General features: G+C 35.3%; 4 protein-coding genes across 4 annotated transcripts in view; 2 read left to right on the forward strand and 2 right to left on the reverse strand.

Moving 5' to 3' along the window:
• The window catches only part of tkv (serine/threonine receptor kinase thickveins), a 125,202-nt gene extending 115,697 nt beyond the window's left edge, over positions 1 to 9,505 (reverse strand). The window contains exon 1 of the mRNA XM_073089143.1: positions 9,414 to 9,505. Coding sequence (XP_072945244.1) covers positions 9,414 to 9,417 — 4 coding nt within the window. The 5' untranslated portion in view covers positions 9,418 to 9,505. The remainder of the gene's footprint in view (positions 1 to 9,413) is intronic.
• Positions 9,506 to 9,856: 351 nt separating this feature from the next.
• On the forward strand, positions 9,857 to 11,210 carry RpL34 (ribosomal protein L34). The gene is made up of 3 exons (XM_073089147.1): positions 9,857 to 9,931; positions 10,060 to 10,131; positions 10,883 to 11,210. Exons 2-3 carry the CDS (start codon positions 10,067 to 10,069, stop codon positions 11,178 to 11,180), a joined length of 363 nt encoding a protein of 120 aa, XP_072945248.1. The 5' UTR covers positions 9,857 to 9,931; positions 10,060 to 10,066; the 3' UTR covers positions 11,181 to 11,210.
• A 791-nt stretch (positions 11,211 to 12,001) lies between these two features.
• Positions 12,002 to 14,286, forward strand: LOC140754185 (serine/threonine-protein kinase RIO3). The gene is made up of 2 exons (XM_073089145.1): positions 12,002 to 13,482; positions 13,664 to 14,286. Exons 1-2 carry the CDS (start codon positions 12,151 to 12,153, stop codon positions 14,102 to 14,104), a joined length of 1,773 nt encoding a protein of 590 aa, XP_072945246.1. The 5' UTR covers positions 12,002 to 12,150; the 3' UTR covers positions 14,105 to 14,286.
• On the reverse strand, positions 14,243 to 16,811 carry Hap40 (Huntingtin-associated protein 40 kDa). The gene is made up of 6 exons (XM_073089146.1): positions 16,591 to 16,811; positions 16,170 to 16,419; positions 15,687 to 15,900; positions 15,452 to 15,530; positions 15,225 to 15,337; positions 14,243 to 14,907 (listed from the first exon to the last, which is right to left on the reverse strand). Exons 1-6 carry the CDS (start codon positions 16,653 to 16,655, stop codon positions 14,744 to 14,746), a joined length of 885 nt encoding a protein of 294 aa, XP_072945247.1. The 5' UTR covers positions 16,656 to 16,811; the 3' UTR covers positions 14,243 to 14,743.
• Positions 16,812 to 16,950: the final 139 nt, after the last annotated feature.

Here is a 16,950-nt window from a genome sequence, read left to right on the forward strand (position 1 = left end):
ACTAACCATACCAAAACTAACTATTCCCATACCGCGAGTAAACTCGAAAGCGAACCGTAACGAGGGAATAAAATAAGAGTCACGACAGCCTGACAGGAATTTAATCAAGGGCGATCATAATCGATTGTCAACGGAGCAACGGGGAAAATTAAACGACACTTTTCGGTGGACAAAACTCCGATGCTATAAATTGGTCGGTCCCGACACCAAAATAAACCCAAAAAGAGTTAAGCGTTCGGAAGATCGTCGAATACAGATTACTGGGCGCAGGTGTTAAATAAAAATAATAAAATTCGACGCGGACGAGGAAAAAAGAGGAGTCGGTGCGGCCGCGCGGCGCCGAACGAGGCATAATTTCGTTTGCAACGCCCGCCCGACAAAAAACGACGTGTACCCCATCGAGTTAACAGAGCCCCAAGCACGCCTCGCGATCCTCGCCATTCACAGTCAATCCGCGACGTCGGCGTCTATTTTAGTGCCTTATACGTGTGCTGTCGCCCGCTCCACGAGCACAGCCCCGGCTACCCTAATAGGAGTTCAAATTATCAAGATCTAACACAACGCTTACATGGATAAATGGGAAATTATCAGAATTCCGCTGATAATGTCACCTCAGTATCTTTACGGTGCCATCGATGGGTCCCAAGGAAATCGACTGTGCCCATATACATGCCGAGGCTACATTGCGGACCGAACGGTTCCGAGAAGCGAATTCGATGTAAGAAATTATACCATATAAACAACTGTCGGCGCAGTGCTCGCCGACCGCAATTAGGAAAGGCAATTCCTCTTCGCACGTACGGACAAATTGCGGGCAATAGTGGTTCAGCCCTCCACCGCAAAAACTGCTTGCGAACTCTCTGCACGCACAACGCCAATATCGCAAAAATCGACATTGATGGGTTAGCCACTCGCCCGTAAATGTTACGTAATCATGCACAACGGAAACTATACAGTATGAAATATGGTACGAAATACACTATCAAAATCGCTCCGATTAGAGTCATTACTGAAAATACAAGAATAAGCAGTGCAACAAGAAGCTGTGATGTACCTACGAAGAAAATGTCAACCTATGAAAATAACATAAATTAAATCAATGATGTAATCCTAAAATGCATTCTGTTTTTATAGGAGGACTGCATCCCCTCAACTGAGGACGGAAAGGGGTCATTAAGTGGAGCTTAACGTTGAAGGAATGCATGGGGATCTCTAAAATAAATACCATCAAATATGTCAGCATTAGTGGACGATGGGTTGAGCTTACGTCTAATTAAATGCGAGGGAGGATAAATAAATATCAGGATTATCGCGCCATCTCTTGTGATCCGAGCCTGTTCAATGCGGAGACGCAGTCTTCAAGAAAAATACGACTACACATCCAATGTTTATGTGCTCACGTGCTTTACAACGCACAATGATGTAAGATTATCTACTAGCATGTCTAGTTGATATACTGTATGCAGGAAACATCAGACGAGCACTGTTGCTGACACCATATATGTGCATACATATGTGTTTGATACTTAATACCTCTTTGATTATCTCTTGGCGTGTTAGGTGATAATTTGCCATGTTATGTAGTGTCTTATTGCATGTAATTGCATATGAAAACGGAGATGATACCATGGAGTGTACGGACGTCGGACAACAATAAAGTCTAACTGTCGAATATATCGCCATGCATTTTACTCACAATAGAGACTATGGGTTGCTCATAACTCGTAAACATATATGTCCCAGGACAGTGTGAGGACGATACGTAGAATTCACTTGAACTTAAAACTGTTTTCACTCATTATTTTTATCGTTATTTTTTTGTTTAATTAAAATATTTTTGTTTCCACATACTTTTTGGCATCCCTTGCAGTAATTAATTAATTTTATATCTACTAAACAGCTACAAACAATTGTTTTTTGCGTGCACAGCAAAAATAACAACAACCAGGAAAGGGAAATCGCACTTAAAAGATTGGGAAATCTTAATCTGTGTCTACATAATCCACCGATATAAATCGCGTGATCTCATTAGGGACCCGCTCGTGACGATAGATAACTTCAGCTCAGCGGTACGCCCACATCATTCCACGTAAACCTGGATTCTAAATCACGGGCAGCATTTCTTGTCAATGTAGATTAATTAGCGGGCACTTGTTAACCCGAGTGAGATTTATTATTCAAAATTAACCCAGTTTCTGCGTCTCATATCCTGAATGATATAGATAAACCTCAAATTGTCATGATCAACATTCAGATCGAGTCAAGACCACAAGTTCGTGAGTCACGACTCCCGCGCCCCAACGGCTAAAACCTTCAGTTACTATCACTATGTTAATAACTAGTTCAAATGGTCTAAATATTTCAGTAGCTTATATTCAAATTCAACTCCTTTATCAGTTCCTTCAAAAACATACATCGAACCAATATGTCTCCAAAAAAAACAATTTGACGGTATTTAGAAGATTCGAAAGTTGGTCTGCCACACTCACAGTCAAGACTAATACCTGCGCTTAGATAGATTTTCCCATACAAGCTCTGGCTGCACTTAATACTGAACATATTGGCGTGCAACATTATGACAGGTGGCATACATCATCGCAGAACGCATTAATACGCGTCGCGAGCCTCTGAAGATAGCTCGTTAGGAAACAAAACATGTAGAATTATCACAGAATCTGATCTGCTCTTGAACCTAAGCGGTATTTCTATTTCAAAACAAGTTATCCTTTTAAAACGTCTAGTAATTAATTTGCGTATAAAATGATGTTACTTTATGAATTCATCATAAAGTCATAATTACATGCTTTTTGTAAAAAATATGTAACATAAAAAGGCTTCATGCTGCATCGGTACGGCTACAAAATAAATCTTTTCCACCTTTATAAGCAGCTATTTATGACTATATCTTATTTGGAAAACATCTTTAATCCGTTGTGAAGTTGTTAGAAACATCGTGTTCTTGTAGGTAACGAATATTCCCAACGACTTCGCAAGCTACAAATGAATTTGCATAATTTCGGACTAAGAAATATAATCGGCATTCAATTATAGCCACGTAACCTGAATTCCATCGTCAATTGCTGTAAACAAGAGTAACATTGTTGGAGAAACTATATTCGTAAAGGAACCCAAATGGAATGTGATCCGTTGTTTATAATCTAAACAAAGCATTGTTGTTCAACAAATACCTTATTTTAGAGGGGTAACGCCCTAGATTGTAAACTGTTATACTTAAAACAATACGTTCTTAGTATTTTGTGTTCAGGTCGACGACTCGTAAACATACGAGCCTGATCGTATACACTTACGAATGTAACGTGCTAACTAACGTACTGCATGTCGCAGGAATCCATGACGTACGCAGAATTGATGTGGGCATGAATATTTGGGCTAATTCTGTATTATTTCACAAAACATTGGCTTCAGGAATGTGACCAGATTTATTATTTGATGCGCTGACGTTCATGTCGTTAAACACACTGCCCACAGTGTCAACAAGACAAAATAATGTTGTTACGTACGAGATTCGATGGAACCATAAGATACCTATATTTAACTAGCTGACTCGGCAAACGTCGTGTTGCCATATAAATAAATAGATGTTAAGGGTGAACAACCCTTATCCTTATCAAAATAAATAGTAGCCGATTCTCAGACCTACCGAATATGTAGATATATAAAATTTGGTGAAAATTTGAGTACGGTAACTAACATTGTGACACGAGAATTTTATATATAAGAAAATTAAGACCAGCTCCAGTGCGCTGCTTCACCTTGCATCCATTCTTATCAATAGCAATTTTTACGTGTCTAAGATCATTTGTATAAATTCTGTATAAATAAATAAGATAAAACGTTATAAAAACATTACGTACAGACAAATACACAGCCGATACTGAAAGATCAAAATTGATTCACCGTATAATTTTGCATATTATATTATTATTCTCCACGGAATACAGAAAATCAATCGCCATGTTCGTTAAATTGTTATTCAAAAAAAAAGCTTTTACGAGTTAGCCTCCGGTGTTGTTTGAAAACACGTGCCCAAACGATCGCACATTAAAATTCAAATTTCACTTAATTGTTTGTAATAAAACGAAACATTTTTATCAAAAGACGTTATTAAAAAACTTAACAACGGTCTTCACTCTTCGATTTTTTAAAAATCAAAACAGGCTTCAGTATATCTAAATATATTAGGTATCCTATTGAAGTAGTGCAGTCAACTTGATTATAAGTTGTTATTACCACGCATCTGTAGACATCTGTAACCAAATAGAAGAAGTGATCTAGTTTAAGATAGTCGACACTTTTTTATTCTCATCAGCCGGCGTGAAACCAACTATCGTAACGCAAGAATTGATACATGCTAGAAATTGGTATTACGGAGGTGACTTCGATATCGGTTCTATCACTTTTCAAAAGATATAAAGTAGAAAAAAGCATGAAGAAAAACGTTTCCAAACAAGTTCTTAAACATTAAATAAACATTGCTCGTACAGCACTTACTTTTTTGTCAGTCACAAAACAGAATCCTAAACATAATACGGACGCATCTCGCCCACAATTTCTAGACAATAACACAAACGGAGTGTTATCGATATGTATCCAAAAGCGTCATAACTCAAAGCTTTTAGTGGCAACAAAGACCAATCGAGATCGGGAATCTACGCTCGACGAATCAGCGTATTGATCTCCACGATCTTTTATGTTCCAACGCTTTGTGGCCGAAGTGGATTCAGGATAAAATTACATAATGGCCCGAGTGGGAATGGCATTCATATTATATGGCCACATTACGGAGAGTTTCCGATTCGTCATGGCAAAAGTAACCCCATTAAGGCTGGATTACATTCGAAACTAGCTATACTCACAGCTTATATTTAACGTTTCGTTATAGCAATTGTTGTTCAACTCAATCCGTATTGTACAAATACAGTGATTTAAATATTCGACCAGCAAGTTGTTATAAGCGTTATCTTATTGACTCTTTCAACGTGTCAAAGTAAATTTAATTAATTATTAGTGACTACAACATTAATGTTAATGCTCATTGTGTCTTTACACACGTACTGTGTGGGTGGAGCTCAAAGAATCAGTGTATTAAGAGAAGTTTCTTTTGATTAACGCCTACCTGGATGAAGGAATTCTTTATACTCGAACCCTAGCGTCATTCCTGCTACAATAGGGCCATCGGGCATTCAGACCGTAGGCGGATTCAGTGTCATTGTGAATATAAGAAATTATTGTTAACAAAATTCGTCGCAGCGATCGGTTCGTTTCAATAACAATAAACTTTAGCTGCATTCAATTTTCAATACATGTCTTACGATGAAAGAAATGAACATAAATAATGTATGTACGATGCAATACTTCGTACATGTATACCAATCTCATCTCGTTTTAAGGGTAATAAGATATCAAATAAACTTGTTTTTATAATGTAGAGACTAGAGACTAGTCTAGTCCAATGCCATGCAGTTCACAAAGTTGTCTGTATAGGCCTTGTAAATAGTTGAATGTAACCAATTTTATTACCAAACAAAAATGAAATTTACTAGTTCCGATCGAGATAACGGGTAGATGCATATCTGAAAGAATTCATAAGGAAATTTTAACCCTTAATCCTTGGATTCGAACCCGAAAGTCTTTCAAATTGGTTATCGTTTATAACTCTCTTGTACACCCTGCCACAAAAATCACGTATCTCCAACTTCATAATTTGAAACCCTCTTTTGTATACACAACAACAGGAGACTGAGCCCAACACTAAGGGCCGAAGGTCACGCGTCCCGTCCGTTGTCACGAGGTGTCGGCCGCACGAGAGAAAATAAAAGGTAACGCTTGTAAACCCAACGACGTAGGGCTGCGACAACATAAAGAAAAATATTATTTCATTTTTTCAAAAATATATTTTTTTATATTTTTCCTGAGGTGATTTCTTTGTAAATTGTTTAAACCGAATAAGCAATAAGCAACAGTTGCAAAGAGTTGTATTGATAATTAATTAATGAAATAAAAGCAATTAATATAATATTGTGTCTATTTTCATAAATGTATAAGTATCTCATAAATTTAACGCAATTTGTGAAAACAACTTAGCTCCTTCAAGAAATATTTATATTTTAACACAAAGTTATCATTCACATTAGCATGTTTTTAAAGAATATTTATTATGATGTCACATAAAATAACAATGACATTAATCTCGACATAAATAAGTTCCCCATTAGTATTGTAATTCATGTAAATGATTCACTTGACAAAAATTCCATTGAACCTGAAATAAATCAATACGAATACTACTGTAATGTATTTTATTCAAGTTGTTTGATAAATTCCGAAATTAGAAATCATACCACAATGATTCATCGATCAATCTGTAACTAATAATTCCATACTGTACAGAAGTACCTATAACCTATAGAAAATCACTTCAGCTCAGTGGCACTGGAGTATCGAAGTGTTTAGCTCACGCGATCGGTAATCGCCTTCGGACTACGCTATATAGTTAACTAAATTGTCTTACGTTTGATAACCTGCCATATTTGTGATGTATTTTAACAACTGCTAACATTATTATTATTTTGTATTGATACATGTATTTTGATTTAAACATTTTTTGTTACATAGATCAATAATAGATTAATCAATAGCACACCAAAAATTTAATACGCCGAATAAGGCGTTCGAAAAGTACATAGAAGACAGTAACATATTTTTGTTATCAATATAAATGTTTGAAAAACGAAGATAGTAAAAATTATTTGATTGCAATATCTCTTAGCGATATTAGGTTATTAATAAAAATGCAATATCGGTAAGAAAAACTGCATCATTTTAGGAAATTCTCAAAATAAGTAGTGGCAACCCTAAATCCCCCGCTATTGTTACAAAATGACCCATCTCAATGTCGAACGGTTCTAAGAATCGAGACCCTCTCCGGCTAATATATAGCGTAAGCGCCTTTGAGCTTTTCATAAAGGCTCATTTCTGACACCTCGGATGAAACATGGCGGGTAACGAATGCGTGTGCGCAGCGTACAACCATAAAGGAGTATTAACAAAGTTAAATTCCGGATTGGTTACGACCATTTATATGTGTGAAAGGATTATTCCTACATTTTTTAATTTTTTATTGTAGGTATTATGATTTCGTGCGCGCATTAAGCTTGTTAATATTAATTTACCTATCGATAAATGTTGCAGGTGTGTGCTATACATTTTATGAAAATTTGGAAAATAATTTTTAACATTTCTTGAGTTCGATTTCTGGCTTGGCAAAAATTATTATTATAAACCATAGATTAGTAAAGATTATTCACTCCTAACAAGAAAATGTAACCAGTTTTGATAATTGAAATTGTCACTGTCATCTATTTTCGTGTTTGAAAAAAATTAAAAAAGTGTAATTTTTAGATCATATACGAATGAAACGATATTTCTCCACACTTTTTCTACGACTTCGTGTTTTTGCACCACTTAACGGCGTATGTCGGCATTGTTCCGTGTAAACTACACTATGACAGCCATTAAATGGATGACAGGATTGTCAGTCGTTTAAGCCATTTGTCCAGGCTTCCTTCAATTACAAGGCGATGAAATAGCTATACTTATATCTATGTCATAAACGTTAGAATCATTGTTTTCAGAGTTCCCATATCATAAGCGAATCAATTTGTGAGAGTAAATATGACTCGTATATGTGTGTACAAGCTATATAATTTTCAACCACGTATTTTTATCGATCTTTGACATCTTTCCGAGACATGTACAGTCAGTCAGTCCAGTCTCAGTTCCGAGCTTGTATATATCCAAGATGTTTAAGAAACTTCGATAGCGTGTTTCTGAATGGCGTGGCGCCATCTCTTGTCAAGTAGCAGGAAGTCGCCACACATGCATTTTCCGCTAACATTATAGGCGAATCCAGCGGTCAAATGTTAAATAGAATTTAAATTCACTATGTAATATCCTTTGGGCGCTATGGATACAGACCATCGCAAATACACAACCACCCAAATGTAAGTACCTAGTCCAAAATAATGAATACCTAATTCATCATAATGCCAAATTTTGATTTAGAACATTTTGTATTATGTATTTGATAAGAAGCAGCAATAGCCAAGTGATTAAAAACTTAGTCTACCAATTGAAATTGGTTTTTGGTTCACTCCACTCACCTTGGTTTTTCAATATTATGTGCATATTAGAAATTTGTCATCACTTGCTTAAACTTTGAAGGAAAACATCAGGAAAAATCCTACACAGAAAAAGTTCTCAAGGGTGTGTGAACTCTACTAAACTGTACTTGGCCAGAGCAATGGACTCACTTTGAGAAGAGACTGGTGTCCAGCAGTAGTACAACAATTGGTTGACAATGATGTACTTGATACATACAAATAACGATTTGATACTACTGTTTTTACAACAAGCATTAAAAGTTTGCCCTTTTTCTGTAACATTAACCTCTACATACAATTCTATTCTTCAGTTACAAAAAGTTCCTAATTTTGCCTCATGAAACATTATTAAGCACTGTGTTGTGTTTTGAAGGGTGTGGTAAGCCAGACACACTTATACAAAATGTTCTTAGTCCTGTAGATTACCAACAAATCTGTGGCCGACTGCAGGTAAACTTCTGATCCTATCCAGGGTTGATAACAGATGCCCCGGCCCCATTGGCATCTTACCTCCAGAGGACTGCAAGCTCAATTTGTTACTTATATATTATAAAATAAAAAATCTGTTAAATTTTAGATACACATTTATCGGGCCTGAGCCATAGTAAATATACAACAAAACTTGTTAATGTGTTATTGGTCTGATTTATATGATTTACATCCTATCATTCTCAATAGATATCAACTGTTTCATGATACGTGCATCATAAAGTTATAAATAGACTAGAAGTACACGAAAATCAAATAAGTACAGACATCTGTTGACAAACACGCGAACTAATAATAAACTCAAGATAACGCTATCAAAAAGTTTATTAATAAATCTCTAAGTAGCCCACACAATGCAATAGACGTTAGAAATAAAAGAACATACATTTTAATTAACAATTTGCAGTAAAATCTAGTTTAAGTACGCGACATTAAGACACTATTACAATGTTCTGCCAATGTTTTGAACGGAAACATCTAGATAGCTAATCGTTTGTAATTTAAATTAGGTGCAGGCTATCAAAAGCTACTACTGCTAATTGTACTCCGAACGATGCTCTTAATAGACCCAGCACAGTACATAACAGACGATGTTATTCACATTTAGAAAATACATTTGATACAATCAGATCATCTGTACACCATGAATATCATGACCAAAAATAAACATTAATGAAACCTATTTGCACATAAACCTTTACAAGGCCTTATATGGAACATATTAGAAGTGAACCAACTCACCCATTCTATAGGAAAATCCGCTAAAAACACGATAGTTCAGTTTATATACACAAACACCACAAACATCACTTTGCAGCAGCCATGTTACTGATATCAATGTTGCTAGCTATAAATAAAAAGTAGACCAATAAATGTGTTTTCTTTGACCATTTTGTTTTAAGATTTTATCTTTCGGGATTACAAATATTGTATTTATATCATGTAAGTACATCGATTGATTGTTAAGTACTATTAACATGGTTATAAAATAAAAGAAATAAACACTTTTTACACTAATTGTCAAAAAAATATGTAATTAATTAATAATTTCATACATTGAATTTATTACAATACATGTTTTTTATATTAACTTTGCAACTAATGCAGTTTTGCAGTAAGCATATTTATAAAATGTTTTATTTTGTTGTATTTCATGCCTATTTTATATCTGTGAAAAATGAAAATGAAAACATACTTTTGACAGATGTTGCCATAACCTACAATTTGTTATTCTTTTCTTGTCAACAGCTGTCAAAAAGGTACAGGATTTGTGCAAGTGTTAAATAAAAATCGAATTTAATCCTAGAAAATTGTGTGGGAATATTAAAAAACTTATGGTGGTCTAAAGTGTTAACGTCTGTTATTCATAATTACTTTTATATTTCAGCCAAAAAATGGTGCAGCGTCTAACATTTAGACGACGATTGTCGTACAATACCAAGTCAAATCAGAGGAGAATGTAAGTATTTTTTACCTTTAATATCATTTAATTAGAAACTATTTCGTAAAATGTGTTGGTTTTAGATCTTACAAATATAAATAGTATGTATCTACCATTCATGAATTTCTAAATGTTACCAAAACTTAACCTCAAATTGTCGGCACTTACATGGCAATTACATGTTTTGATATACTTTTAGTATCCTTGATGTAAAATATTATAGTTATATTTCCTGTGTATGGTATATATACCGTAATTAAAAGTAATAATAACCTAACAATCAATTATGAGCAATAGAAAGTGATAAAGTGAAAGACTAATATCGAATAGAAATTAAACGTGTTCTTTTATATTCTGTGCATGCGAATGAATTAAAGTACAAGTACACTGAAGTTAGTATTGAGTGTACACTTAAAACCAAAGTGTTTTACAATTGTGACCTATTGAATGTTAAAACTTTTTATGAAGACTGACCTCTCATGCAGCTTATAAATGTAATTTGAAGCCCATCTAAATATTTATGACAACAGATCTCTGAGGATGATATAAATGAGTACTAGATTTTTAAGCAATATATAATTCATAATGAATGTTACAGAAATTTTAAACAACACAATGTAATATATCGCATGTGACAGCTGAAGACTATTTACCAAAAAACAATATGTATTTATAATAGCGGTATATTTCGTAATTTTCATTGTAAACATTACTTCACTTCTAAATAAACATTTTCTTTGTTTTAACACCTTCCTACTTATTATTACAGAGTACGAACACCAGGTGGTAGGCTTGTGTACCAGTATGTGAAGAAGCCCAAGAAGATCCCAAGGTGTGGTCAGTGCAAGAGCAAGCTCCGTGGTATCCAGCCTGCCCGCCCCGCCGAACGCTCCCGCCTCTGTTACCGCAAGAAGACCGTTAAGCGGGTATACGGTGGTGTGCTCTGCCACAAGTGTGTGAAGCAGCGCATCGTCAGAGCCTTCCTCATTGAGGAACAGAAGATCGTGAAGGTCCTCAAGGCTCAACAAGCCACCGCAGGCAAGAGTGTGAAGAAGGCGGCGAAATGAACTTAGGGTGTAAATAAATAAAAAAATCCATTGGTTGTTTTATTTTTAAGTATATCTGTCAAGTAGATGTAATGGTAATACATTCATCAAAAAAAACGCTTTGTATACTCACAGCCCCACACTAGGATACCCTGTGTAGTGGGTGCTATAGACACAGAGACAAATGCGCAAACACCCAAACCCAGAAACAGACATTTTAATCCATCATTTAGATATCGGTATGGCCGGGGATCAAACCCGGGACCCTCGCCATAGAATATTATTACAGGGTAATTCTCGCGCATCAGACCAGTATGTCGCTCTGCCACGCGAGTCGTCAAACTCCTACCTACTAGTAAATTGAAGACTTGAAATTAAGGTATTTCTAAGTTACAAGTGTGTTAAACTATTTTACATTTCAATGACCTATATTACTTTATCATTTTAAGCATCAATAAATAAAAGAGTACCACATTCCAATACCATGATTACTTGTAAGTACCATGAGCACATAGAAATGAATCCACAAACACCCAACCATAAAATTGATTCATATGTGCTTGACCACTGGTCAAACCTGAAACCTTGCATGCATGCAATGCAATTTCACATGCATGCTTGCATGTGAGATTGGTAGAATAATATTCAGTCGAGCATATTCGAGAATTAATTATTTAAAGTTATAGCAGTAATAAATTAATTGAAAGGCATATGCAAAATTAGAGAGATTCTTGAATTTACATTGAAAACTGAAAACCATAAAATAATTTCTTTGTGTTCCTTATACTGGTAACTCGACCTTGGTTCTGTCACAAGTTTATTACATTACGTCATATCATGATGTCAAACGAACTGTCAGTCAATTGAATAAAAATTGTGTGGAGTGCGTGACATTATCACCAATATTGTGAAATAATTTTCTAATAATTAAGTAATTAAGTATATATTTTAGTAACAATTTAAACTGTGATATAGTCATAAATTATACAAAATGTCGAACCCTTGGAAGAAAGTCGCAGAGCCCGTGGACGTACAAAAGCTGTCGGACATCATGTCCGAGGAATATGCTAAAGGTCTTCAGGACAAAGAAGACCTCAAATTCGCTGAACATATATCAGACTCGAATATGACTGGGACAAGCGATGAAGTGCCTCCAGAAATTCTACAAGAGATCGAGAAATCAAAAGTGAGTGGGTATTGCGATTCGGACGCAATTATTGCGAAAGTTTTGCAATGTCAGTTCGACAAGGAATACGACGACGAACTCAAACGCGTTGAGAAGAAGCGCAATGGGGATGCGAAGGTATCTGTATCGTACGATAATTACCGTAACATTCCCGAACATCTGGTTTACGAATCAGATTCAGAAGATGAACTCGAGACAGAGAAGAAAGATTGGGACCGCTTCGAAACTAACGAGAAAGAGTTCGCAAGTCTTCCTAAGAGAGGGTTTATTATGAAAGATGGTGAAATGGTAACGAAGCACGACAGCGTTATCAACGGAAGGCGCAATGCTTGTCGCGTGATGGCCTTCCCGCCTGAGGTATGCACGGGCGACGGCGCCGGGTTCGATATGAAACTGCCAAACTCTGTGTTCAATCAACTGAAGGAGCATACAAGGTGGAATCAGGCACGTAAGCACAAAATGTTGGACCGCAAGGAGAGCCAAGCCACTGCCGAAATGGGGCTGGATGAGGCCACAAGACTTATTCTATTTAAGCTTATTAATAACGGGATGCTTGAAGACATTAATGGGGTCATCTCCACTGGCAAGGAGTCAGTAGTTCTGCATGCAAACAGTGACCCTTCATTCCCTGATATGGTCTTGCCAAAGGAATGTGCAATAAAGGTTTTTAAAACCACACTAAATGAGTTCAAAACTCGTGACAAATACATCGAAGCGGATTATAGATTTAAGGACCGTTTTTCGAAACAAAACCCACGTAAGATTGTGCACATGTGGGCCGAGAAGGAGATGCACAACATGATGAGAATCCAAAAGATTGGTTTGAACTGCCCTGAAATGGTTATTCTCAAGAAGCATATTTTAGTGATGTCTTTCATTGGCAAGGATAATAAGCCGGCACCAAAATTGAGGGATGTCATTTTGAAGCCAGAGAAATGGCAGAGTGTGTATAATGAGGTTGTTGATGGCATGCACAAATTGTACAATGTGGGACATCTGATTCATGCAGATCTTTCTGAATACAACATCCTGTGGTGGGACAACAAGTGTTGGTTCATTGATGTATCCCAATCAGTGCAACCTGACCATCCTCATGGTTTGGAATTCCTGCTAAGGGATTGCCGCAATATTATTAATGTGAGTATACATAATATAATTTACATTATTCATTGTTTACACTTTGATACTTAGGTAGTATTGTATATTATTTTATGCAAATATTTTCCTCATACCACTGCTAAGATCTTATTTAGAATTAGATTTCAAAAATTTTAACTTTACTATTATAACCATGTTAACATGTGATTTTGTATTTCAGTTCTTTGAGAAAAAAGGAGTGTCAGACATGAAGACTTCTGATGAACTATTCAAGTCCATCACTGGTTTTGAGGAAGTTGATGTGAACCTCCTGGAAGGTGTGCACACCACATATAATTCACTCTCTTCTCGCTTTGAGATAGCTCCTGACGACAACCGAAACATCAGCTATCCATTTGAGTATTGCTGGCAGAAGACTAATGAGAAACAGCCCAAGAGTGACAAGAGTGAAGATGGTTCAGAAGATGAGTTTGATGAAATGTGGGAGTTTTCTAAGCAGAGCAAGCCAGTAGATGTTGCTACCAACTTTGCCAATGAGATTAAAGCAGCCGGTAACACTGTAATTGTTGACAAAGAGACTAACTTCGGTAACCTCATTGCTGTTACTCTACCGGATGGTCCTGGCGGGACTAGTAGTACTGACATCGATAAAAAGTCTTAATAAACAAACTGAGCTTTGTAAAAGGTATACTAAATGTATATTTTACTATGGTGTATTTGCCCAATGTTACATATGGTTAAAAGAATTTAGAACTTTTATTTTAAATCTCTGAGAGAAAAGGTAATCTAAAGTCTGTACCAATGACAACGTCAAGTTTTATTGGAATAAAGATTACAAATGGATGACTTGTTTATATTTCTACTACAACCCAAGCAAGCATAAGCAGGAATTATTTTACAATAATCATAAAGTTCTCCAACAAAATATTTTGATGCAACAATAAATAGAAACATTACGCTTAAATCTTAAAATAAACAACAACTATTTATGAGATATATGTTGATAAATAAAGGATATTACAAAAATATTGGACTATACTTGGTAAAATAAAATTGTCAACTGATGCTGCTTTTTACTAACAAAGGTTTTCTTTGTTCATACACTTTTATTAAATTGATATTTAAGAGGGAAGCAACAAAGACAACCTTGATTTCTAATACAAATACTTGGTATTGTACTGCATAATTAAATTATCAATATCAATGTTTAGTCAAGTTCAAGTGTTAATGTAGCATCGAGATAAGAATATACCACAAGTGTATAAATTACATAGACACAAACACGAATACAACTTGAGAGTTATCTGTGATCAGTAGTGAGTGTTTCTAGAAGATCCTTCTGTTGCATAGTCAGATGTGGCTTGATATCTGATGCTATATCTATAAGTGCTGGCTGGTCTGCCATCATGTTGGATATTATGATAGACTGGAGCTTCAGCCGTAAATCTGTGTTAAAAGGCAATTCTGGAACAAGAAAAATGGACAAGTTAAAACATTAATATCTATAGAATCCACTAAACTTGAATATACGACCATTGGTCTAAACAGCACATTATTTATCTAAATGGTACATTTATAATTTTTTTTTGTTGTATATATTAATTTAAGACTAATGAGTAATTCTATGCTAACTTAAACTGCTAAATTGTCGTATAATGAAGGTGGCGTCCTCTGACACTGCACTTCTTTGTCTTATCAAATAAGGGAGTAGACACATTGTTCTTGTGCTCTATAATTTATAAAATAAACTATATCTTTTCACAAGTATATTCAATACTCACCATCATTATCATCATCACTCAATATTTCATCAATCAGTTTTTTTAGAGATTCTGGTTTATTTTCATCATCAGGTTCCACTAGCAAACACAACAATATCCTTGTAACTTGTATCCTGCAACAGTAGTCAATACTCAATAACCACTTAAAGCAGATCTTGTTGATTCATCATATATTTTTTATAAGAATTAAATGTTAAAACAGCATTGAAAATAACAAGACTACTTACTCTGATAGTATTCCTTCTGGTATATTTGATATTGTATCGCAAAGTTTATTTGCTAGTTTTAAAGCATCATCATATTCTTCTGAAATAAGTAATACAATTCATTTCAGAGACATATAGCTACATTAAATGATATTAAAATATTGAAAGTTAATAACAAACTTGTGCATTTATTTTGTTTAGAGTATATTTTTTTTAAACTGAAAGCTTAAAAATACACCTAATAAATGCAACTTACCACAATCAATATAAAGATTGACTAAATTCCTCATATACATGAGTTTCATTGTCTCATCTCCCACTAAATCCAGTGCCTGTTTACAGTATTCCAGGGCTTCAAATTTGTGGTTCAGAGCTACTAACTCACTGGCCAGTTCCATGAGGATTGATGTTCTTATTGGAGACTTCTCTGGGTACTTGCTTAGTGCCTGCATGTAGCATCCTATTGCAGCCTAAAATGGAATGAATATTTAAAGAAGGAATACTTCACAGTTTTCATAATATGACTTATGAGAATAATAAGACTTATTACTTATGAGAATTCATGAAATGAAGACTACAATACTAGATAGTATCAATAACTGTCTACTATATCTTACTTAATATGTAAATCAACATGTGATAAGTAACAATATTGTTTAAGAATGGCTGTTAAAATAACTATAAAATTATTTGCAGCCCTGCACGAGCCCTACAACTCAAGAAGAGTGGATAAATTTACCTCTAAATTCTCTCTGTTAGGGCTGTACAGCTTCAACGCCGCAAACTTCTTCTCCGCCTTCATGAACTGCCTCGCAGCGGCTACATACTGCTCCGCCTCGCCGAGGAAGTTGCCCGCGGAGGCTTCGCACTTGGCCGCGCCGATGTACGTCTGCCCCGCGAACGCCGGCTGTTCAGAGTGCTCGCACTGAATAGCGAGAGCTATGAACTCGTTTGTCGCCTCAGAGATGTTCGGCTTGCGCATAAATCGTCTATAAATTAGATAGGTATTCATATCATGGTTGTCTATTGTACAAACTTAGATTTTAGGGTCATGAGAAACATTTATTAACTCTTAATTAAGGATCTATAACATCTTTCTTGATTACCACAGTCCTGAAGACAACGCTGCTAATATGTATAAAGAGGGAAATAAAACTTACTTTTTTAATTTTGTATTGATGTTCATGTACTGTTCATTGAAACTAGCATTGAGATCCGTCGACATTGTCTCAGTAATGTGTAAACTGTAAAAGTTACACTAGAATACAGATATTTTTAAACTCTATCAACACATAATACACCTAAATATTTATATGTTTTATATTTCTTTCATACAATCAGATTTTCATATTATTGTGAACAATGTCAAAATCTGTTATTATTTTTTAATGTCATTGTCAAGTGTTCGTTAATCCCATGAATACTGAATAATATATTATACAGCCAATATGTTTCTACCATAAAATATATATTTTTAATGTTTTTAAACAACAACTGAGCTCACATTACTATATTTTTTG

This window comes from Epargyreus clarus, unplaced genomic scaffold (assembly GCF_041222505.1).
Source record: "Epargyreus clarus isolate Ecla_fem2 unplaced genomic scaffold, WU_Ecla_fem_2.2 ptg000027l, whole genome shotgun sequence".
Taxonomy (NCBI): domain Eukaryota; kingdom Metazoa; phylum Arthropoda; class Insecta; order Lepidoptera; family Hesperiidae; genus Epargyreus; species Epargyreus clarus.

What these genes read in the sequence shown, in the direction of transcription:
- RpL34 (XM_073089147.1), top strand. Translation starts at nt 10,067, where the DNA reads ATGGTGCAGCGTCTAACATTTAGACGACGATTGTCGTACAATACCAAG. An exon ending in AAGTCAAATCAGAGGAGAAT is followed by an intron (nt 10,132 to 10,882) that starts GTAAGTATTTTT and finishes TTATTATTACAG; the next exon opens with AGTACGAACACCAGGTGGTA.
- LOC140754185 (XM_073089145.1), top strand. Translation starts at nt 12,151, where the DNA reads ATGTCGAACCCTTGGAAGAAAGTCGCAGAGCCCGTGGACGTACAAAAG. An exon ending in ATTGCCGCAATATTATTAAT is followed by an intron (nt 13,483 to 13,663) that starts GTGAGTATACAT and finishes TTTGTATTTCAG; the next exon opens with TTCTTTGAGAAAAAAGGAGT.
- Hap40 (XM_073089146.1), bottom strand. Translation starts at nt 16,655, where the DNA reads ATGTCGACGGATCTCAATGCTAGTTTCAATGAACAGTACATGAACATC. An exon ending in ATCAATACAAAATTAAAAAA is followed by an intron (nt 16,420 to 16,590) that starts GTAAGTTTTATT and finishes TCTAATTTATAG; the next exon opens with ACGATTTATGCGCAAGCCGA. An exon ending in GAGTGATGATGATAATGATG is followed by an intron (nt 14,908 to 15,224) that starts GTGAGTATTGAA and finishes TTCTTGTTCCAG; the next exon opens with AATTGCCTTTTAACACAGAT.